This window comes from Scatophagus argus, chromosome 24, assembly GCF_020382885.2.
Source record: "Scatophagus argus isolate fScaArg1 chromosome 24, fScaArg1.pri, whole genome shotgun sequence".
NCBI classification, from domain to species: Eukaryota; Metazoa; Chordata; class Actinopteri; family Scatophagidae; genus Scatophagus; species Scatophagus argus.
In genome coordinates this window covers 602012-625287 of record NC_058516.1, presented here as the reverse complement: position 1 = coordinate 625287, position 23276 = coordinate 602012, and the positions used below count along the sequence as shown (strand labels likewise).

Below are 23276 nucleotides of genomic sequence, written 5' to 3'. Positions count from 1 at the left end.
AAAGCTCAGCCCAAACGAGCTGCTTCAGGGCCTCATATGTCATGTTTATGTCCCTGTGGGCCCCTGTGGGCCCCTCTGGGCGTCCCCCGCCCTCAGCACGTGTGTGTAGTGTGAAACATGGATGTAGCGTGACGTCGATCTCCCAGCAGACGGACGGGTTGATGGGTTTGGTCTCGCGGGGTCAGAGGTTGACGTCGTTCCTGTTTCATGTTGGAATGTGCTCACGTGGTTCACTCACACTGTGTGGAGGTCCAGGCTGCCGGCCTTAAAGTAAAACCTTTGAGCCACATTTCAATTTCATTTGCAGCAAATACACAAAATACAAAACCAAGAGGCCACCACCTCGATCTCAGCTCAGCTGGCCGGTGACAGGATCTGAAGCAGTGCACTCTGGGAACAAAATCACCAGCCTGAAGTTAATCTTTTCTGTCTTTCAGAAGCCTCTGGGTCCACACGCTCTCTTCCCTCCTCGTCCAGGTAAGATCTGTCTTTCCTCTCATTTACTTACAGTTTTACTGAACTTGTCCGGGCAGCGTTTGTTGCTGCTCGGTGATTATTTCTGCCTGACATTGTTGAAGGAATTTGTTTAATAGCTCTTCAGGTATGTACAGTCAGTACACGCTGGACTGTTGTGTGTAATCCGCCTGCGTCTGTTTGCAGAGGCCATGACAATAAAAAAAGAGAATAAAAGCTCTGAGAGACGTGGCTGCGTGTTCAGGCTGGTCACAAACAGGAGGAAGCTTCAAACGTATCACGAAATAGTCGACATTAAAGCTCAGATGAAATGTGCCTTTATTTCCATGTCAGCGGCGACGTGTGCTTGTGATGAATCGTCAGGAAGCCCAAAGCGAGTCCTCAGACAGCTTGTTCAGTCAGATCCAAAAACCCCAGAGAGTCAGTGTTCCACATCCGGACACGCAGGAACCAGAGGATGTTTTTATACCAAATAAATTACTGAAGTATAAATCAAAATGTCAGGCTATCAGAAGAGCAGCTGCTGGTCCTCATCCAGCAATTTCATTTTGTGCTCTTTGAGTTGCTAAATCAGCAGCGATGTTCTGCTTTCCACACATTTGATCTAAATCTGCCCAAACCGATGAAGAATCCGTTAAAACCTTGCAGCTGAACCTGAGCTGAACCTGCAGCTGAACCTGAGCTGAACCTGAGCTGAACCTGAGCTGAACCTGCAGCGTTCAGAGTCCTTAATGAACCTCATTAAAACTGTAAAGTCACCGGATTCCAAAATGTTACATTTGGAGCCGGTTGAGATGCACCATCTGGTTTTCATGGAGACACAAAATCACTGATGACTGATAGGCTGATTATTCACGTCCGTCCAAGACTTCGACGGCTCCAGCTGTCCGTCACCTAGCTGTCTATGGGGAAATAAATGGGACTCTCAGAGACTCCACAGAACTTTAATCTGTCTTTTCAAACTGTGTGTGGTTTCATTTCCTGTGACGTGTCGACTCGTTCGCAGCTCTGCACAACAGGACTCGACTCCCGCCTCTGCTGAAACACCCGGCGTTCCCCGGAGCTCCTCACCTTTCTTTTGGTGATTATTTCCTCCTCTTCCCTCCACACAGACAAACACACAACTTCCTCTCAGGGCTGAGGAGACGCTCTGACCTCAGAGGCTTCTCAGTCGGGTTTGACTGACTGTAAAACTGAGCCTCCAGAGCTCTGATTAATGTGAAGATTAAGATACGAAGGGAAGGTCTGTGGAGAGATCACCACAGACCGAATCTGATTAGCCGATCCCGTTTCCTGTTTGGAGGCGGATTTGAGATGAAACACCGGAACCGAACCGGACTTTAACGAATCCATTTTCGTCAGTCAAGCCCGACTTCTTTGGCTGCTTCTTTTAATCTGCATTTACAACCAAATTATTTACAAACTGTCCCTTTTCCCTTTGCTTCCACCACTTTCACTTTCACATTTACTTCCTCTAAACAAGCGTGTTGTCCCCCACAGCGCCGACTGAGAGCCACCAGGACACTTTACCTCAGCCCGGCTCTGCTGAGCCCAAATGGCCTCATGTGTCACTCGGTAACAAGACAGAAACGTTTCATTTTGTAATCATCCAGCTTTATTTGCAGCCTGTCTTTACCTGCTTCTGATGCACCTGGGGGGGAGGGGGGGGGGTCAGGGACGTGCAGCTGCTGTGATTGGCTGCATGCTGGCATGTCTTGAGCCCAGTTAGAAAGTCCAGTCCAGGTGTGGAAATGAAGTCACTGGAGGTCAGGTGCCCCGCCCACCTGAGCGCAGCCGCGGCAGGTGCTGCTGATGGTCATGTGACTGCAGCGATGCTTCGTTTGTGCGTCCGAGGCCGTCGGTTTTCCTTCTGCTGCTTTTCTTCCTGTCTGTCTTGTCCCCTCAGATTCCACAGAGCTGCACCCAGTCTGAAAACAGCCCTGCATCGTTGTGTGTGCGTTAATGAAGCATTTGGATTTCAGTAAAGCCAGCATCAGAGAAACTGTGACTGTCCATCCGCTCCTCCTTCTGTCTGTCCTTCTGTCCTCAGTCAGTCTGCATGACAGGACTGCATGTCAGCCCGTTCAGACGCAGACGTTGTTGGATTTCCCCACCGGGGAAAGACAACACAAGTCGTTCTGCAGATTCCCCAAACTCCCGTCCACTTTGTCCGTCCCTTCACGACTACATTGTCTTCTGGGCTTTTCTGTATTCGGAGGTCCGAGATTATGGGACCAAACCTTAATCCTCTGGAAATCTGAATTTCATTTGAAAGTGTTGACTGGGTGCCATTTGAATTTATTTGATAGCAGAGCCAGAACTGGAGGTCCAGAAGAAAAGCACATTCACCTGTTGAGTTTAAAATGTGCTTTATTTAGCTTCAGTCAACCCAAAGCAAACATTTGGTCTCTGAAATCCAACCAGAGTCGATCAGTTTCCATGATCCCGGTACCTCTCTGCTCTCTCACCCCAGACAAAGGAAACACTTTTAGAAACGACACCGACCGACCGGCAGCTCGTCATCCTGCACTGCCCCAACTCCTGCCCACCAAAGCCCCTCCCGCCAACGCCACAGCCTCCCCCCTCGTTAAGTTCCCCTCCGGTGGTGACTCACATGACGGGCAGACTGCTAAGGCGCCCACTCGTGCACCCGAGAAGCCTCATGAGCCTACTGGTAATTTCCACCTCCCAGCTTCCCTTCTTCATTTTAATGTTTGTGAAATGAGCACCGTTTGTCAGCGTTTTGGAAAACCCTGCGGCTGATTGCGACAGAAGTCAGCTTGTGTTTATGAGATAACACAGAGACACAACACGTCAGCCCCTGGATGTCACTGCACCCCTGACAGGCTCTGACGGGTGTCCTCTCGGCTTATTCAAGCCGTTTCACGATGAACTTCCAGGCTTTTGTTGTTTAAATATTTTTTCTGATTTCAGTTTTACTTTGACAGGTTGTGGACCATCACTCAAATCAAAAAATGTCCCACATTTGTCGTTTCAAACCTTCTCTTTCCCACGCAGCTTTCGTCAAATCGCAGGACGGCTCGTCGCTGCCGAGACCAGCTCTGGCCAATGAGAGAGCCAGAGCTAACAGCTGGGGTAACATTGACCTCACGAAACACTTCCTGTTCCTTGCAACCAAAGGCGGCCTTGCTCTTTCTGTCTGCTGGTAATCTGCGACCATCTTGTTGCAAAGTTTTTGTCCACAGGAATGGCTGCTCGCTGCAGGAATCGCACCATTAAAATACATTTCATCCAAAATGGCCTCCCATGTCTGCATGCAGCACACGATCTTACAGTCATGGCTGAACTCATCAGCGGCTTACATGACTGTGGTTTCCCTGAGATTGTGTGCGCTTAAAGACTCATCATGATGCCTTCCAACCCATTTGTTCACAGAGTCACGTTGAATTTAATGGTCCATTAGTTTTCAAACCTCCATCACTAACATCACGGCTCAGGGCTGCTGCGAGCTCGCTTGACTGGCTACTCAGATGCAGACAAGATCACAGACTGTAACGCAGGAAACTGCAACTGTTTTTATCTTCTAGGTCGAGGCAGCAACAGAAATCTCTCTCCATCGCTGCCTCTGCGGCCTTACCACCCAGCAGCTACCACGGTGGTCAGATCCACGAGGCCTGCATCGAGAAACCCCTTCTTTCCCTTCTCTAGCGGCCTCAGACAGCCCCACTCTTCCTCTAGACCCAGTAACTCATCCCCGACCTCGGGGATACTCGGGGGTAATCCTCCTGTTTCTTCACTCCTCTTCACTTTCTTGCATTATTTTCCATGAGTTTCATCCTGCAAAGCCTCAGTGTGTCACAAGGAAAACGTGCGTTCAACTGTTAGCCATTCGTCGCCTCAAACTGCTAGCTTACAACACAAGGTTTTCATGATATCTGTGGAGGATTTGTGATGAAAAAAAATCACTCTAATTAATAATTGATGGCCTAAATTTTTTAAAAAAATCCCACCCATTGGTCATTAAATTGAAATTAAATTACTTATTTGTTCAAGTGCAAAGAGCTGATTTATCCAAAGGCCTGGACGAAGGAAGGAGAGTGCACTGATTAGGTTCCTCCTGACACCCACCGGGCTTTGCAGAGTGCAGACGTCACACCTGCAGCAGTGGCTTCAGCTGATTGGCCGGTTGTGCTCCGACTGGCCTCCGTTCGCTCAGGTGAAGCTGCTGACTGCCGGTTTGGTGTCGGATTCTGGTTCTGGTTTTGATGATTTGCTGAAATGTTCTTTTAATCCCAGCGGAACGAAAAGTAAACCCCAGCAGGCCGCGTTGGTCTCCACACTGTGGTCCGCTTCGCCACGCAGTCTGTTTTCACTGCGGTTTTACGGTTTTGCTTTTTGTTGGCTTTCAGATCCACTCTGAAATGAACCTCACACTCTGACAACCAGACGGGGGCATTTTAAGCTCCTTTACATCAGGTCTGAAGGGGGACTTGGTGAGATCAGACCAGGCTAGAAAAAAGAATTCACTTTTCCAAATTAGTTGTCAAATGATTTATCAGTGGATTAAACTAAAAAAACCATCCTGAGATCAGGGGGTAAAAATTACTGAATGAGATTTCTGATTCATTCAGTCTCAGAATCAGAATTCCATCAAAAGTGACGACACAAAGGTTGTCGGCAGAATGTGATTTCTTGAATGGTTGTTCTCACGTCGGGTTCAGTTTTCAGAGACGGTTTCTTCCCCTTCGTAACGCTTGGTTTTCTCCCCACAGTAAACGGGCAGCCGCACCGGGGCATTTCCCCAGCTAAACCGGCCTTATGGTCCAGACCTCGACTGGGTAAAAACACCTCGTTTGTCACTCTGTGTTTCATCAGTCGCTTTTGCAGCATCTCCACCTCCACTGCAGCTCATGTCGGTGTTTTCGTCTTCATCCGTGTTGTTTATTAATACCTTTATGTTCGTCCGTCCGTCCGTCCATCCATCCGTCCATCCATCCACCGGTCTGTCCGTCCATGTTGCCTTTTGTCTGACATGTGGTCTCAACTCAAGCTTCTGCAGGTTTTCAGCAAAGCTTCTTGCAAGGACTTCTTCAAATAATCAAGTTAATGCTGGAGCTGGAGCTTGATTATTTGAGTTGGTTACATAAGTCCAATAACAGCAGCACTGAATCACTCTGTGCTCCATGTGGTGGTGGGGGGTTGTGGTCAGGGGTTTCGGGTTGCTTTCTGTGGGGACTCAGTGGATGCTCAGCTATTTTTTATTTTAATTACAGTACAAAGAGGGCTGCCTCTGATGCAAAGATGGTAAATTAAAACCAGAGCCGCGTCTCTCGTGTCAGTATTAACATATTTGACCATGTGGGTGAGGGCTTGACTTTAACTTTTCATTTGCAGGGGACTGACTTGTCTTCTCGGACATGTCCAAACTTTACAGGTCCGGTTACAGCGTGAGCCAGACCACCTTCCGATGTGGCCTGGATGGTCCAGTCACATTGTATTAACAATTAAAAACACATTAATAGCAGGTGGACATGTGGTCTGAGCTCAGGTGTTCCTGCGCTCTCGGTGATGGTTTACGTTGTGCATGTCATGGGGTGCATGAGCCAGTTTTTGATGTCTTCCATTGGTCTGCTGTCTTTTGTGCGTTACCACCCGGTTAGGGTTGATGCAAGACACTTAAACATGAACTTTGTGACAAGAATGCAAGGCAGTGGACTACTGGATGGCTCTCGTCCTGGTGTCAGGGATTCAGAGCTCAGGTGCGGTGGATCTGGGTTTTAATTGCAGTGCTTCTCCTGCTGCAGTGAACAACTCATTGCTGGAGGACAAGAAGTCTGAATTCCCTGACGTGTTTGGCCGTTCGAGTTCCACCACTGAAGAGCTCTTTTATGGTTGGTAAAGGCATGAGTCTCGCCTGTCTGCACCCAGAACTCGCCCGCGTCGCGTGTTGACTGGCGCTTCAGTTGCTCTACGCCGCCGAGGCTGCATGGTTCGGTCGTGTTGAGTGTCCAAAGGCAAACGTTTGGAAGGCTTACGAAAGAAATGCTGTCCGTCAGCTTGAAAGCTTTTGGCAGAAGCTTCGGCGGAGCCTGTGGAAAGTATTTTCCCTTTTCGGAAAAGAATGTGCTCCTCTGATCATTAGCTTACTTTTTATGGATGTCACTTTGCAGAGCTTTGCGCTTTTTCTCGCCACAGAAAGGAAGAAATCTGCCAGTGATGGACCTGGTGTCTGGACCTGCTGCCTCCTTAATTCAGTGTTTTTATAAACGGTCCACGTGCTTCAGCCTCTGCTTCTTGCTTGATTGCGAGCGTTGCGAGCGCGATAAGCTTCAGGCACGTTGCTGCAGAGACGCTGTGTTTAGAAAACCCTCACGCAACCAGGACAGCATGGCGTGCATCGAGCGCTGCTCATCAGAATGTGGAAACTGCTGTTTGCTTTTTATCGCAAGGTTGTTTGTGTGTGAAAAGAGAAAATCATACCAATATTTAGTTCATTTAGTCTCACAGTGTAATCACCAGGCACTGCTGAACATGGGCTGTAATTACAGCACAGTTTCCACTAGGACTTCGCGGTGGAAAAGAACTGCCCTGAATCATTTTCTGAAGATTCGACATGAAGTGGTTCCATGTTTTGTTGAGAGGGAGCTCTTAGTTTATGTCCAACTGTTCAGGAATAATAGAAGCTTTACCCAAGAAAGCAAAAGAGCTCTTTGAGGACCAAATAAATTCAAAAAGAGCAGCAGATATTCACCACAGGCAGTCTATCATATTTACATGGAACTGATTGAAAGGAATGCGTCTGTATTGTTTAACTAAAAAGTTTCAGGACTCCATCATCTTTCATGTTTCTGGCTCTGCATTTATTCCATTTAGTTTTGGAACTGGGTCAAGTCCTTGATTGTGAAGAATTTTGGCTTCTCCTTAAGTGAGAGAAGGGGGTTGTAATTAGATGCAGGTTCTGGACTTTAGTCTGTGGTGGATTTTAGAAAAACACACGAATTACTCGGGATTGTTCATGTTTTCAGGTTCATTTGGCATTTGGAAATGGGTATCGAGTTCTGATTTTCCAGGAGATTAGAGAGCACCTAGCTAGAAAATAGAGCCAAAGTTGATGCTAAAGCTTCACTCTTTGCCTTATTTAGATTGAAAGTGTCCACAGGCAAAACATGCCTGAATCTGATTTATAGCACAGACATTTTTGTTGTGTAATGAACCACTTCAAAGAGTTATGAAAGCACTTTATGTTGATGGTGGTTAAAGGAGTGTTCCACTGTTTTCCATACAGTATCTCCTTTCATAAGCAAAAGCATCTATGAGTTAGTGGAAGGTCACAGATCTGGACAATCTGCTGGTGGTGAAAAAGAATTACAGGTCATAATTCATTCGTATAGATAATGTTTGATATGTTGTTTGTCGCAGGATCTCCTGCTCGCCCGTCTTTACCGATCAACAAGAAACCAAACATGGTGGGGAAGCCCGGAGAGACGGGTAAGAAGAGTCCAGAGGACGTTATGTTCTCTCCAAAGCACATTTCACTGTCACCTTTCCGTTTGCTCTTGTAAATAAATATTTGTCATGTTTTCCATCAAAGACAAAGTGAACAACTTTAAGCAGACGGACAAGTTGCCAGTCCTGAAACCCAAAGTCCCAACCGCCAAGCCAACCAAACAGGAACGGAAACAGACCACAACTTCTGCACCGACAGCAGCTGGTATGAAGACAACTGACTCGTTTGTGTGATTTTTATGTGGTCAAATGAAACCTCTTGTTTATTCTCTCTGACAAACTGGACAGCAGTGAAAACTTCCCCAGTTTGGCTCAAATTGGTGCCAAATCTTGGCAAACACAGTTGCAACAATATCATTTTGGGTTATTTTCTCTCTGATTTTTGGGAGGATGTATACAGCAACACAAGCAGCCATGCCTGCACGTGCTTTCAGAAAAACATTCGGAAAGAAGGAAAAAGTCGTGGCAGCCTGGTCAGTATTGGTGGAAAGGTGAGACTTTATAGTGTAAACTGATCTGTTTTTATTTCTTTATTCAGCCAGTCGACAGGAAACCTGGGAAGACTCTGAGCTGTTCAAATCACAGCCGTCCTCTGACGTTGATGCTTTGGGCAAGAAGCGTTACATCGGTTAGTGCACACACAACCACTCAGATCGATAAACTTGATCAGGGACCTGAACCCCAAACCCTGCAGGGTTGATGCTTTGCTGCGTCAGCTGACCAGTCGGTCTCCTCCTCTTCCCAAAGCGCCTCACGTCATCTACCAAACGGGCAAGAAACCGGACGAGCCTTGCTCCATCACCTCCTCCCTCAACTACTTCCCCGAAGACGAGCACGGAGAGACAAATGTGACGGCTCCGCCCAAGTCTCCGCCCTCCAACCTCACCGTGGTGACGGTGGAGGGATGCCCGTCCTTCGTCATCCTTGACTGGGAGAAAACTGACAACGACACCACCGGTACGACACAGGCAGAGAGCTTCTTCTTCTCTTTCAGTGTGTATTCTGCCGATCCGGACTTGACTTTGTTGTCCTTTTCTCAGAGTACGAAGTCATCTCCACGGCCAAAGGACCTGACGGAGAGCAGGTTTCCATCCTGACCACCAACCAGACTCACACCGCTGTGGAGAACCTCAAGCCTGAGAGCAGGTACGCTTGGCTGCACCTCCTGAAACACTCCTGAACTCCTGAAACCGTCAGCCGGTTCAGGCTCAGGCGGCGCTCCAGTCACGCCGCGTTCAGCTGTCCAAACACGCCGAGGCAGCCGAGCAATTACAGAGTCGACACGGGCGCCGCCGCCAGACGTTCAGAGAGTCAAAATAAGCTCACTGAGGTTTCAATGCGTCTGGATGTGTGAAAACTATTTGGGTGTGAAGGTGAAATGAAGTCTGGGGCAGCAACGTCACTGTCCCCCTTCAACAAGAACAATGTCCTGAAGCGGTCTGGACAGAGGCAGCCGTGCAGCGAGTGTTCACGTGTTGTACTGCAAAAGCTTAGAAACCACTTAAAAGCCCTGCGACCCGCACTGATTTGATCAGTAAAAACAGAGAAAATCGGGAAATGTTGGACGCTCGTTTATCTGATCTGCCTCAAGCTGTGAAGAGGCGGAGGAGGTTTCTCGGTTTGTGCTGTTAAGATCAGTTTTTCTGTCTCGTCTCAGTTACGAGTTCAAGGTGAAGCCGAAGAACGAGCTGGGTGAAGGTCCTCTCAGTGAGCCCGTGTCCTTCAACACGGAGTCGGGTAGGACGCCTCTCAGTGCCTAACAGACTCACAGAAAAACAGAAATCTTTCATTAAATAATAAACTTTATTTTCTCTCGTTAGCGGACCCGAGGGTGAGCGAGAACGTTTCAGGTGAGATTTAAACCCCACGGTGTCGTCCAGAGGGTTACGGTGGTCAGCACAGTGAAGTCAAACCTTCGTGTCTCTGCAGGAAAAGATGCCATCTGGACTCAGTTCCCCTTCAAGACGGACTCGTACTCCGACTGCCACGGCAAACAGTACGTGAAGAGGACCTGGTACCGCAAGTTTGTCGGCGTCCAGCTGTGCAACTCGCTCAGGTACAAGATCTACCTGAGCGACTCGCTCAACGGTGAGTTCACTGTCAACCTCTGGCGCCATTCAGGAGTTCGCCTTCGCCCGGCACTGAGCCGTCTCTGGTTTTGTTTCCCGTGCAGGTAAATTCCACAACATCGGAGATCAGTCCGGCTTCGGTGAGGATCACTGCCAGTTTGTCGATTCGTTCCTGGATGGAAGAACAGGCAGGCAGCTCAGAGCCGACCAGCTGCCTTCCAGAACAGGTAAGCGCTTTGCTTCATACTCACCTGGCAGGTGTTGAAAGGACATCTTCTCAGCTGTGGTTGTTCTGCATGGTGAATGTGGAGTCCTAGCCAGCTCCAGAACTGTTTGGGTGCTGACTAAAAACTGACTGCATTCAACAAATATTTAAGCACTTTTGTGACGTGACATGTTGACGATTTGAATCGCAGCTCCTGAACCCCCCAGCAGGAGTACAAGCAAAGCAAACAGGAAGTCTTGGTCACGTGACGTCTTGTTTTCCAGGTTTCTACCGAGCCCTGCGTCAGGAACCCGTCCACTTCGGCCAGATAGGAGGAAACTCCCACGTCAGCTACGTCTCGTGGTACGAGTGTGGAACACCCATCCCCGGCAAATGGTGAACAGACTGAGTGGTTCTGGGAGAAGCCCGGGAGGAGCCGTCGCCCGTGCTGGGATGGCGACAGGAGCAGGGGGTCGTTAGAAATCAGCCGGGCCTCTGAACTGCCTCACTTTACCCAGTGCTGTAAAAACATGTACAGGACATACTCGTCAGGGAATTAGTAACGAGAGAGCATTTTAAAAAATTATGTAATAGCAAACGTGCCTCATCTTTACTATTTATCAAGCAACAAGGCTAAACTGGTAGCAGAGCAGGAGGATACGTGGAGGTTTGTTCGCTCTCTGCAGTCAGGGTGGCAGACCCACGCTAGATATATTTTATTTTGTGTTATAGAAATAATGATGGGAAGCTGGCTCCCTGGAATACTATTTTCATAACTTGTGAGATGTTATTTATCAAAGGTCTTTGATTACATTTCTTCACGAGGTCACAGGATTTCTGTTTCTCTGGTGTGGACGTTCACAACATTTTGTTTCCGGTCGAGCTCATTCCAGTTAAAGTGAAAGTACAACCATGAAGTGAGACACGCTAACCGCAAACAACCGTCCGGGTTGGCATTCGGGTCTGACGGGTAAAACCAGTCCGACCAGGCAACACGTTAAAGCCAGCGACAGGTGATGAGAATAACACCTGACTCCTCGTTCGCCTTCCTCGTCCTCGCAGCATTAAGACGCTGTGGCTCGTCGGTGTTCGTCGGTGGTTTTAAAGTTTTGGCTGGTTGGTGGATCTGGACTTTTATGTCTCCCTGCCTCATGCATGTACACCCTTAGCCGCCTGCCACCACAGGCCCCTAAGCCTCAGTTAACCCTTCAGATATCTTGTTCTGGTGAAAAAAATGCCAAAACTGTAAAGGATTTGGATTCACAGGAACCTGCACTTTAATAAAACTCGTGTACCAACGCGAGCTGCTCCCAAAGGGGGGAACCTGCCGGCCGGAGGCGTCTTCAGCTGCACTCTGCACAACAGAAATGCATCTGTGTGTACGTGGAGAGGATGGAGATGCATTTCCCTTCACTGCGGACTTTTGTGTTTTACTGCGAGAGGCGACGCTCGCAGCCCAGCTGTAATAAAACATTAATGCTGGCTGTGAGCAGCCTCTTTGTGCGGTGGAAGAAGAAGAACTAATGATAACTGGATGTCCACTTCTGTCAACCAGCTGACTGCCTGGTAGATTGTAAAGCAGATGTTTGTGTGGTGGGTCGTCGAGGCAGGAAGCCCAAAGCGATGCGGGACGACGGAGCACCGGACTGAATGCTGTTTCCTGTTCTGTGCCTTTAACTTTGCTCTGGAGCCCTGACTGTACTCATGCATAGACCCCATTATTATAAATCTGAGGACGGCGAGAGTGTTTGTCACCACAAGGCTGTGCTGGTGATGATTTCCTGTTTGTTTCTGTATTGACTTTCAACAATAAAGACTTTTTGATTCTTCTTTTTTTAAAGAAACGTCTCTGCATTTCTGTCTCTCCGGTCAATCCTGTGTGTTCAGGCTAACATGCTAACGGCTTAGCACGGGGACGGACAAAACTGAGACAGCCGCCCCCCCACAGATTAGTTATTGATCAGTTCATATTAAAGAAACCTCATAACAGCAGCTGTGCAGGCACCAGCACGTTGAGGAGGGTCACGTGATGAGCTCGTTATCAGGCCTCTGCAGAGTCCGCCATGTCTTTGAATGGGCCGATCGAGACCAAAAAGAATATCTGGTCTTTGACGTGCTCAGCATGGAAAGACATTTGTGTCATCAGCTGTGTTTCCTTTTTAGAGCTCAATTACTGACATCACTTCCTGTGAGGAAGTGCAGCAGGAGTCAAAGAACCTCATGAAGGAGGAACCTGCACTCATGGACTCGTCTCAGTAACGAAGTCCTGCGGGTGGATGTTAGTCAGAATCCTGGACTGCAGGTCTTGTAGGGTTTCAGTTCCGTTTCTGTCCTCGTCTCCTCTGAGGACTTGCTGTCTTCTCTTGGCTCAGTGAGCGTCCATGTTGGCTGAATTTGAACTTTGACTGTTTCTTGTGTTGTGTGCTGTTTTATTTTCAGCCGTCACCGCATCCAGAAAACATTTTATGTGCTTTATGCGGCCCGAGAACAACAATCGATACGTCTTTCACGTCATCAGTATCGATTTGTGCGTCTTTGCGTTTTCGAGACGCAGTCAGCTCCTGTTGCACTGAGGCGTCCACAAGCTTTCTCCCCTGATGTCCTGTTTAACTGCGTCCCTTGAAGGCATCACGTTCTCCTCAGGGCAAGTGGAGAAAAGAAGAATGTGAAGATGGAAAACTGTGACTGTGGTTTGGTTTGGAGGGGACACGTGAAGCCGTTAAAGCGGGACATTTCGGGGCTCGGCGTGTGTGTCGGGGTCGATGCTGTGTTTGCAGCTTCTTCTCGTCCTCATGTTACCCACAAACCCTCGGTGTCACACGGCAGCAGCACTGATGTGACGGATGACATCACTTTTCCAGACCGGCCGCAGGGCCGCGATGGGCTTTATGTGCCGTCGTCACGGCAACCGGCGGTTAATTTCAGTCGAGAAGGAAAGAAATCTGACAAGTTTTTGAGTCTGCGAGGAGCAAAGTGAAGGTTTATGCACCGCAGAGGAGGAGGAGGGAAGAAAAAAGAAAATAAGAGCAGGAAATCTCGTCAGAATAAAAGCACGGTGCCAGAGCTGCTGTAATTTCACCCTGTTATGTAACACATGAACGGTTCCACTGGGAACCTGAAGGTTCCATTAGTGGGACAACTGGTCAGTGAGGTAATGTTTCCAAAAACAGAACGATTTTAGGTGACCGTGATGGAACAAAGTGTGTCCGTCAGTCACTGGTGATCTGTGGTCCCCAGACTTTTAGTCATCTGAGGCACATTTTCTCACTTTGCATCAAGAAAGACGAAGTGACGATTTGATGAACGTCTGCAGAGACAAACTTCATGCAGCAGAAACGTTTTTCATTCTGTAAACGTGAAAGAGTCTCAGCTCCAGACGGACGTCCTGTCAGACGTTCAGTCGGCCGTGGAGCAGGAAAACATTTGAAGGATCTCGTCCTCGGCTTCATTCAGTCCTCACTCAGTAAACTGAGCTGAGAGGAGCAGCGTCGGATTCGCCGTGAAATCCACATTTTACGGTTTTTACCAGGAAAGGCGAGACGCGTGAGACGACACTCTCAAACATTCAATTCCTCCGCTTATTGGGAAGCTTAAGAATGTGTTGAGCTTCCTCAGAGAGAGAAAATGATTTTGTGTTTTTTGCCGTCCAGTCTGCCGTCAGCTGTGTGAGCCTCCCAGCACTTTCAGACTGACGTTTCTTTCTGATTGTCTTCAAATTCCTCACCCGTCCACGTTTGTTTGTCCTCAGCAGGAAGCGAACACAACGTCAAACCTGCTGCAGAACATAAAATATAAAATATGGAGTGAAGGGGAGAGAGCAGGAACAGCCTGTGAGATGATGTTTTTGTTCAGTTTGTAAAAACATGATGAAGAAAACAGGCTGTCGTGTCCCAGCGTTGAGCCTCAGCAGCGTCCGATTCTGCAGTTAAACGCAGGAAATGATGTCACGCGTGTAAAGTCTCCTGTTTGATTTGTGGGGCTCAGATACAGAAAACACACGGAGGGGAAACCTGCTGTGAGTTACGTAATCCTGCACCAGCAGGAGGCCTGAAGGTCGAGCGTTTCAGAGGAAAAGTCTGGAGCCGCTGAGGCTCTGGGACGAGATGCTGCTCATCCAACCGCACATCAGAACCCTGTGGACCAGAAACCTGAGCTGAGGTGCCGATGACCTGAGGCCAGCCTGAACCTGCAAGTCCTGGCGTTTGTCAACCTCCCAACGTTTCATCCTGTCGGAGTGAAACACAGTGAAAGTCTGTTCAGACGAGTGGAACCTCCGTCACGCCGCCTCACGCCCCCACACGCCGCTGCACCCGCGGGACTCACAAAAACCCCACAGCTGTTTCAACATGTCGGCCCGACAACAGAGCTGAGACCTGTTCTCACAGGCTGACGTCCACTTTCAGCAAGTGGAAATAACAGGGGGACGGTGAAGGCAGCACAGGCAGGACAGTGAAGGCAGCACAGGGACAGTGAAGGCAGCAGAGGGATGACAGTGAAGGCAGCACAGGGACAGTGAAGGCAGCACAGGCAGGACAGTGAAGACAGCACAGGGACAGTGAAGGCAGCAGAGGGAGGACAGTGAAGGCAGCACAGGGACAGTGAAGGCAGCACAGGCAGGACAGTGAAGGCAGCACAGGCAGGACAGTGAAGGCAGCACAGGGAGTACGGGGAAGGCAGCACAGGGAGGACAGTGAAGGCAGCAGATGGAGGACTTTGAAGGCAGCACAGGGACGGTGAAGGCAGCAGAGGGAGGACAGTGAAGGCAGCACGGGGAGGACAGTGAAGGCAGCACAGGGAGGACGGTGAAGGCAGCAGAGGGAGGACAGTGAAGGCAGCAGAGGGAGGACGGTAAAGGCAGCAGATGGAGGACTTTGAAGGCAGCAGATGGAGGACTTTGAAGGCAGCACAGGGAGGACGGTGAAGGCAGCAGAGGGAGGACAGTGAAGGCAGCACAGGGAGGACGGTGAAGGCAGCAGAGGGACATGTCATCAGCGTGTGTGTTTCTGTGCTGATCTGATTTGCAGTAAATGTGCTTCATGGCGTCTCTTGGTGTCTCACCTGACAGGATAATAAGACCAAAGATCTCAGGTTTGGCTCCAGCATGGAGTCTGGATTCTGTCTTTTCCCACACAGAACGAGCTGTGGATGATGGACCCGTTTAATATCCCGTCTGCTGCCGTTTGATTTGTGGAGCCGAATGGCAGCTTTAATGTCAGAGTTTGACTGTGATGAAACCCGAGCTGTGAGGGAGGACGAGGGCCTGCAGACATTCAGAGACTTACAGGAACATGACGGGAGTTTTAAAGTGTTCTCGCTGCTGAAAAACGAGAGTCATTAAGAGCGACGAGCCTCCCGGTGGAAAGAAAACATCCTGCTGAGGAGGAACTCGGATTAATTTAAGATTAAGCTCTAACAAGTCCTAACAGAAGTCTTTTGCAGCGCGCTGGACATCGTGTCCCACGTTCTGGTTTTGTTGACGTCATCATTCACACTTAATTATGCTTTCTGCGTGTTCTGTATGTTCTGCAGCCTTCTGCAGACCCCTGAAAGCGAAGCAGTCGAGCAGCTGCTGAGCCTCAGCAGGAGCACAGACTGTCATTAATTAGCTGTGCTAACGAGCTGCTGCACAGGAAGCAGGAAACGCATCATGACTCAAAGCGCATTCTGCTCTTTTTCAGGGGACGAAGTTCACGTGAGGCTGAAGACTCTCGCTGTGAAACCTGATGCTGGTGTCGCCTCAGGTGACAAGCGACGGCAGGAAGTCACCTGGAAACGCTTCACCTGCTCCGTCGCTCCTGAAACAGCTCGGGGCCAAACACGGGGATTCTGGGTAATTCTCTGAGGCCATTTCCTGTGAAGTCTCTCACTCGCCGTCTGAGGCTTCAGAGATGTTGGTTTTGGCAAAGGTTCCCGCAGAGCAGAACTGCTTCCTCTCGTCTTTCAGACCCGATAAAGTGATGACATAAATACGCAGATCAGCTCGTGTTTTCACTCCTCAAAAACCTCCGGAGATTTCAATTTCGTGTTGACTCAACATCTGCTGCGCTTCACACAACAAACACGTTGCTGCCATCAGTTCGAGTCCCCGCAGGTTTTATAGCACTTTAATCTTCAAAACTGTCGTCAGACGTTTGTGTGCGGTAGAAGACGTAATGAAGGACAGGATGTCCTCATGTTGACTCTAAGCCTGGATCGTCCTTGTGAATCACAAAGACAACATGAAAAGTTAGCGAAAACAAAAATGTGACGTTAATTCTTCAGACGAATCAGTTTGTTTGATCAAGTGGTTCGCGTTTTCCCCCCACGTGAATCAAATGTGGATTCGTGTGGTTTTTCCACGCGTGCGACCTTCGCTCTGACCACGTGATGTCGGGAACAGTGAAGCGAACGCGGCTGGATGACAGCCGGGGCCCCACCTGTCCACAGGTCGACCTGCATCATCCATCTGCTCAGCACTGCCGTCCCCGCAGTCCGTCCACCGCCTCAATGTCCCGTTTCTGCCGTCCACACAGGAAGCTCTCGTCCCGTGGAGGTTCACGCGTTAATCGCTTTCGCAGTGATGCGACCTGCAGCAGCTGAACGTCGCGATGAACGATTCACGGGACGTTTTGTCCTTGTTTCAGGACTCAGACGTCCATGTTGTGTTCAGCCATCGGAGCTCACGGACGTCCTCGCCGGTTTCATCGGGATTTCATCTTCTCTGGCTGCGGTCGGTTTTATTGTTTTGTTGGTCTGAACCTTCACTGCAGGACTCGTTGTGTAACGTCTTGGACCGATCCGCCTCGTTCAGGATCTGCTTCTGCTTAAACTGAATATACAGCCAACTGTGTTTGAGGCTTTGTTGCCAGTTTGGGTGGTTTTCTGCAAAACTGCGTGACTTTTTATTTGATTGAGCAGTTACAAATAATCTGGACTTGTTTGTCTCCAAATGTTTCTCTCTTTGTTCCCTCGGTTCCCTCTTTGTTGTGTTCTTCCCTCGAGCTCCTCTGACAGATGAGTTACGATGGAGGGGGACTCCCGCCCCCCCAAACTCAGCTGGCCTGGGATTCCCTTGTTGTAGGAAAATCAGACTTGGCTGAGCTGAGCGGAGGGAACAGCGGAGGCCGAGAGCCGCTCGAGTCGGGGGGGGAGATCCCGGACTCTGAGGCGGGAAGCTCGGAGATTGATAACCTCCTCTGGTGGTGATGAGTTCCTCCTCGTAATCGGTTTCACAGAGACGTTTTGGTGAAGCGTCTGAGGTGTTCACTTCGAGCATCTTTTCTGACTCTGAATGTGAGAATGGTGGAAGGCTTTGAGGCTGACCTCAGACCAGCTGGCGTTTCCCTCTGAGCTCAGAGGGCCTGTTCACACCTCAGCTGATAAAGAGCCAAATCTGGATTTTTGCCCGTCACATGAGGATCAGATGAATCCTGAACGCAGACGCTGAGCTGAAGCCTGATGATTGTATAATCCTTAACACAACCTTCTTGACCTCAAGATGTGGTTTCCAAACCGTAACGGAAGATCGCAGATGAGTGAAACAATCAGAACATTTTTCCTCTTATTTCGCAGGATTCATTTCCTCGTCTGCACTTTGATCGTGACCACTGATGCTGTGCGTTCAGTCATGTTGGATGTAAAATCAGTCATGAAGTTTAAAGTGGAACCAAATGAGTGTGGTGCGTTCAGGAACTGAAATGAGTGCAGGGCATTTGGTTCAAATCGCATGCAAATCAGTCCCATAAAACTTCTTCCGTTTCTTCTTCTCGAGTTTTCAGAACAAGCTGCACCTCATTTTTCCTGAACCATAAAAGGACCAAATCATTGATGAAAAGTTCCTCACGGTTGATTCTGTCAAACTCCCTCTGAACCTTTCATTTTCCAAACAGGCTGCTGGCAGCTGGCGGGTCAGAGGTCAAACTCGTGACATGTTGTTGTTATCGTCATCCAGCTGAAGTGACCCGTTGTCATGGCAACGCATCACCTCGACCCGAAACTGTCAATCTACGTTTTATGACTCTTCTTCTTCTTCGTCTTCTGAGAGCCGTTAAGAACCAACTGTGTGTTTGTTTTAAAGCCCGGAGGCGCCTGAGAGAAAATAAACGTTAACGTTTATTAAACGTTTGGCCGTGTAAAGTCGTCCTCAGTCTTCGCAGTTCGGCCTGACGGCGGCGTGGACGTGTTTATTTATCCAGACAGCAAATCTGCTTTAAGTCGATCCTCCTGCAGGCACGTGAAGCTGAAAGGCTGAAAATGTAAACCAGAGACTGTCGGAGGGAAATGGAGACTTATCAGCTCGTCAGCACACACACACACACACACAGGGCAGGTCTCTGCGTGTGTGGACGCACGGCGGGACGACGGGAGGCGTGAGAGGGAGAGGACGAAGCCGTTATGTCACACATGGCTGCAGGAACTCGGAGACTGAAAGAATCCAGAAGAATGAAAAGATTGATGTCAGCTTGGCTGTTTGTTTTATCCTCCAGACGGCAGGAATAAAAGTGAAAACTGCTCAGATTCAGAGAGATGGAAACTTTGGCTGTTTACACTCGCTTCAGTAACCACGTTACAGTCCATCTCTGTTGCCGCGGCGACCGAGCGACAGATGATGATGAGTTCAGACAGCGAAGAGGAAATCAGGAAACAGAAACCAGTTTGCAGTGTGAACGCAGCACCGGAGACGATCGATTTTTCTTCTGTTCTGCTGTCAGGAGGCGAACTAACAAAAACACCTGAGTGTTCTGCAAACCAGGATCCAGACTGGGTCCAAACCCCGATCAGTATGGACAGAGACTGGCCTTTTGATTAGCTGGTTTTCGCAGTTTCCCACCAAAAATATCCATATGTCTTCCATAAACAAACAATTTCCAAATATTTTGGAAGCCTTTTATTTCACGAAAGCCCACAGTTTTTCCCTCCTCGTCCTGAAGCGACTGCCGATTAAACTGTCGTTTGCAACACTTTCACCCACAACGTGAATTAGACGTCAGATTTTGGCCTGGACTCGTGAGTATTTGGAGACAGACTCCGTCCTGCCGCCGCTGGATGAGGAAAACCAGACCAGAGCTCCTTCACCTCCGGACACGTGGACCAGGAGGAAGTCCATGTGTAGAAAGAACCTGAGAAGACGTCTGTCCTTGAGCTGCAGAGCTGGGATCCATCAAACCTGCTTACATAAACCAGGAAAGACTGGTGCGAGTCCGGTTCAGGTCCAGCTGTCCTTGAGTCCAGAGGGACGTCACGGTCCTGGTTTCTTCTTCCTCTGTGGTGTTTCCTGACAGGCTGCGGGTGACCTCCGTCATTACAGGCGACCTCGTGCATTTAAAACACGTGGACGACTCCTCCAGCCAATCACAGCCCACATAGCTCTCATTCCTGGGCTGCGTCAAAATAAAACTCTGCAGACGAGAAACATTCAACTACAAAATAAAAGAGAAACAAAACATTTGAAGACATTTCTCAGCCCAACAGAGGACATCGTGACAGTGACTTCACATTAATAGAAATATCTCAGGTGTCCTCTCGGAGACACCTGTCCATCATCAACTCCATCTTCTCCCACGTCCCCCCCTCAGAAGCAGTTTGTCTTGAAGCTGACAGAAAGTCTTCAGTCTGTTCACCATCTGCTCTCATGGAGATTTTCCTCTGAGTTTCAAACAAAAGCCTGAACCTGAACCGAACCGTCTCTTCCAAAAGACATCACTTAATCAGCACTGGGCCCTGGATCTGCCACCGGGGGCCGTCCAAGCCGGCCCCGCCGGGTCCAGGAACCTGATTACTTCAACAGACACAAAGCAGAGCCAGAAGAAAAACTGATTGTTTGAGCAGAGGCTGGATGTGGCTGTCAGCAGGCTCAAACTCCCACCAGGATGATCCTGATCGAAGGCTTTGGCCCCACGGGGACGAGCGGCGTGTGTGTGTGTGTGTGTGTGTGTGTGTGTGTGTGTGGACAGGACGCCTCTGGGCTGATCTGACAGCAGTAAACATCCCCACTGGAGGACTCGGAGCCGACAGAGAGCTCTTTATAGGCACAGGAATTAGTTCAAAAAGACTCTTTTAAAATATAATTGGCGGTTGCTGCGGGCCCCCGGGCCGTACGGGGCCTCACGTGAGCCCGCTGTGTGTTTTAATAGACACTTAAAGAGCTGCAGCATGTCCAGATCTGCTTCTCGTTTAGAGGAGGAAAACCCCTGTGAGTTATGTAACAGTCAGGCGGCCAATCAGAAGCCTGCGGTGGAGACAGCTGACAGAGGAGGTGAGGAGTGTAACTGAGTACATGTACTCGGTCTGTGTACAAATCTGTGGTACATGTAGTCCACTGCATCTCAGAGGGAAATGCTGTCCTTTTCACTCAGCTTGAGTTTGGTTTGCGTGACGCGAGCTGATCCAGAGTCAGATCTTCACCTTCTGAAGCTTTGTGAGAGTAACCGTGGAGACGGAGGCCAACAGCTGACTCACAGGTGTGTCTCTCATGACGGGACGTTTCAGCGAAGAAGAAGAAGAGGAGTCAGAGTGAACAGGAAACCAGTCTGAGACACCTGACGACCAGTCAGCTGTCAGGACCACCTGAGGGTAAACAGTGTCAGGTGACAGGTGTTCAATCAGGCACATGTGAGCTGACGTCCAACGGGCTGCTGTCACCACAGAGCAGGACGAAGACGAACGTCGGTCGGTCAGCTTCGCTGTGTTTGAATTATGAGCATCAGGTCCAGGATGTGGTTAGCCTAGCTTAGCATGAAGACTGAAAGCAGAGGTAAACTGCTAGCGTGGCTCCATCAGAGGACAAATGAAGACGTCCACCGTGTCCCAGTTCTTTCAGTTACACAATTATTAAAACACTCAGCTTCCACCAAACTCTGAAGGAAGAAAAATCTGCTCCAGTGATTAAAAGAAGTCAAAATGAAACACTGGAGACGAAAGTAAAAGTGTTTTAAACAGATTCTGAGAACACGTTCAAGCTGTTGAAGCTTTCATGAGTCAGAAATGGAAATGAGAGAAGAAGAAACCGAGCAGACGCACACGTGGACAAAAGTTTTCATGCATCATTTAAAACGTGCTCCAAATGAAACACACACTCTGATGAAAACAGTGAACTTGTCCTTTAATCCCTGCTGTTCCCAGACTCACTCGGCCGTCTCTAAAACGTTAAGCGTTCAGATGTGACTGATTTCCCTCATTTTGAGGTGAACTGCTCCTTTAGGAAAACATTTGAACTGAAGATAAATGAAGACAAACGCTGCTGAAGCGTCAGCTCATCTGATTTACTGCTGACTTCCTGTCTCAGTAAAACCCACCTGGACGTTCCTCTGGAAGCTTCTCGGTGTCGGACGGGCGGAGGCGCCCGAGCCGACGGCTCCGTCGCTCGAGAGCTTAATGAGGCGGAGGGGAAAATGCTGATGTCCTCCAGCGGTTTGCACCATCATCACCTCTCGGAGTGGAAAACAACTTTCTGAGGCTTGTTGGACTCCACTCGAGGATTTTTCATTTTTATTTTTCTCAGTGAACCTGCTCACATTCCTGCGGCGTTGGCACTCGTGTCGCCACACGTGCCGAGCCGCTCGCCTCTCGGATTGCGGCCTCCGTGTTTACACAACAGAAGCCTTTTTAAAGGACGAGTCCGCGTGTTTTCAGCCAGCCTGTCCCAAACGTTTTCACCGCCTTTCGGATCCGTCCGTCAAACCTTCTGGACTGAGGACAGAAAGGCAAAAGAAAACACTTCCTGGTTTTAAACACATGCTGTGATTTCTGTTTTTCCACTCGTAAAACACACTGAGGAGGTGCAGCACCTCCTGCAGCTCCTCTCTAGGCTGCGTTCACGACCACAACGACCTCCACCAATCAGCAGGTCAGAACAAAACGCAGGAAAATAAGCTTGTGTGCAAATTTGTGAAAACAGCTTGACTTTTCGCAGCGATCCAAACCTCCTGGATGAGAGGAAACACTAAAGTCACATCAAATCCCTTTCAGCTCCTCGTGCATGAAGTCGTGAATATGAGCTGAAAACCTCCTGCTGAGTCTGGATCCTGGTCCTGTCTGCTGCGGCGTTTGACGTTTCTTGAAGCTCACTTTGGCGGCTGATGAGCTGAGCCACACTCGGCGAGGACGATGGGCCTCGGAAATTCCAGACCTCCTGCTGTTTGATTCCTGGGATTTATGGGCTCAGAGCTCCTGGCTGACGGCTGGCAGGGCTGGTTGGAGGTGAAGCCATGCAGAGACTGGACTCCACACCGACAGGAGATCCAGCGCCTCAGACTTCATCATGAAGAGCTGACGTTGGACCTGCAGACCGAAGTCACGTTTCACTGCAGGACTTCAGGCTTTGATCTGTGGTGTCTTCAGAGGACAACGTGAGTCCAGGCGGGGCTTCAGACTGCGTCAAGAAGAAACTCGACAGCACAGGCAGTTTACACGAGGACACGATTCAGCTTGTCGTTGAGCACAAAAGCTTCATCTCTCATGATCTCATTTTCTCGGCTCAGACCCCACGATCGATTCGTTAAGAAGCTTACAGCCGCAGGCGGCCGCTGTAGCGCCACCGTCAGGGCTTTCGGTGCACTGCGCCTGCTGACAGCCACAGAGTCAGTCTTCAGCTAATGTCTCTTCTCTTTCAGCCTCATCGCACTCATGCACTTTCTAAAAGATGTCTTAGCTTCAGCTGATCTGTCGCCAAACTGGGTCGGCCCACAGAACAACACGCCTCGGGGTCTGATTTAGTGCCGTTTAACCTGAAGACGACCGGCAGCTCATTTATTCTTTAGCTGCTAAACTGGAAAACTGTGGTGACGTAACAGTTTGGTGCCCCTGAAGTTCATTTGTGGCGGGTCCAGCAAATGTCCCCCGTAGTCGCGTAAACAGAGGACGTTTTGGAGCCACGTGTCCAATGTTTCCCTGTCAAATCCAGACGGTCTTCCAGAATAATAAAAGCGCACCTCAGCAGAGCCCTTTGGTCCGGATCCTCTCGTATTCAGCTGATGGATGTGTGTGCGTTTGTTGTCTCTCTTTATTTTCGCGAACGGTTCCTCCTTTCATCACTCGGCTCTCCACATGTTTCCAATCTGCTGCTCTCATCACCGTCATTAAAG

General features: G+C 49.3%; 1 protein-coding gene across 19 annotated transcripts in view; it reads left to right on the top strand.

Annotated features, from left to right (window-relative positions):
- Window positions 1-12055, top strand: part of abi3bpb (ABI family, member 3 (NESH) binding protein b) — a 33326-nt gene extending 21271 nt beyond the window's left edge. For 2 of the 19 annotated variants that reach the window (XM_046381796.1, XM_046381793.1), the window contains exons 7-24: window positions 438-477; window positions 1481-1555; window positions 1975-2049; window positions 2948-3148; window positions 3493-3570; window positions 4023-4211; window positions 5208-5273; window positions 6240-6326; window positions 7855-7923; window positions 8027-8146; window positions 8480-8569; window positions 8689-8898; window positions 8982-9087; window positions 9599-9678; window positions 9762-9791; window positions 9871-10029; window positions 10115-10237; window positions 10500-12055. In XM_046381796.1, coding sequence (XP_046237752.1) covers window positions 438-477; window positions 1481-1555; window positions 1975-2049; window positions 2948-3148; window positions 3493-3570; window positions 4023-4211; window positions 5208-5273; window positions 6240-6326; window positions 7855-7923; window positions 8027-8146; window positions 8480-8569; window positions 8689-8898; window positions 8982-9087; window positions 9599-9678; window positions 9762-9791; window positions 9871-10029; window positions 10115-10237; window positions 10500-10615 — 1914 coding nt within the window. In that variant the 3' untranslated portion in view covers window positions 10616-12055. The remainder of the gene's footprint in view (window positions 1-437; window positions 478-1480; window positions 1556-1974; window positions 2050-2947; window positions 3149-3492; window positions 3571-4022; window positions 4212-5207; window positions 5274-6239; window positions 6327-7854; window positions 7924-8026; window positions 8147-8479; window positions 8570-8688; window positions 8899-8981; window positions 9088-9598; window positions 9679-9761; window positions 9792-9870; window positions 10030-10114; window positions 10238-10499) is intronic. The other 17 variants (XM_046381794.1, XM_046381795.1, XM_046381797.1 and 14 more) reach the window with 17 other exon arrangements.
- The last annotated feature ends 11221 nt before the right edge of the window (window positions 12056-23276 follow it).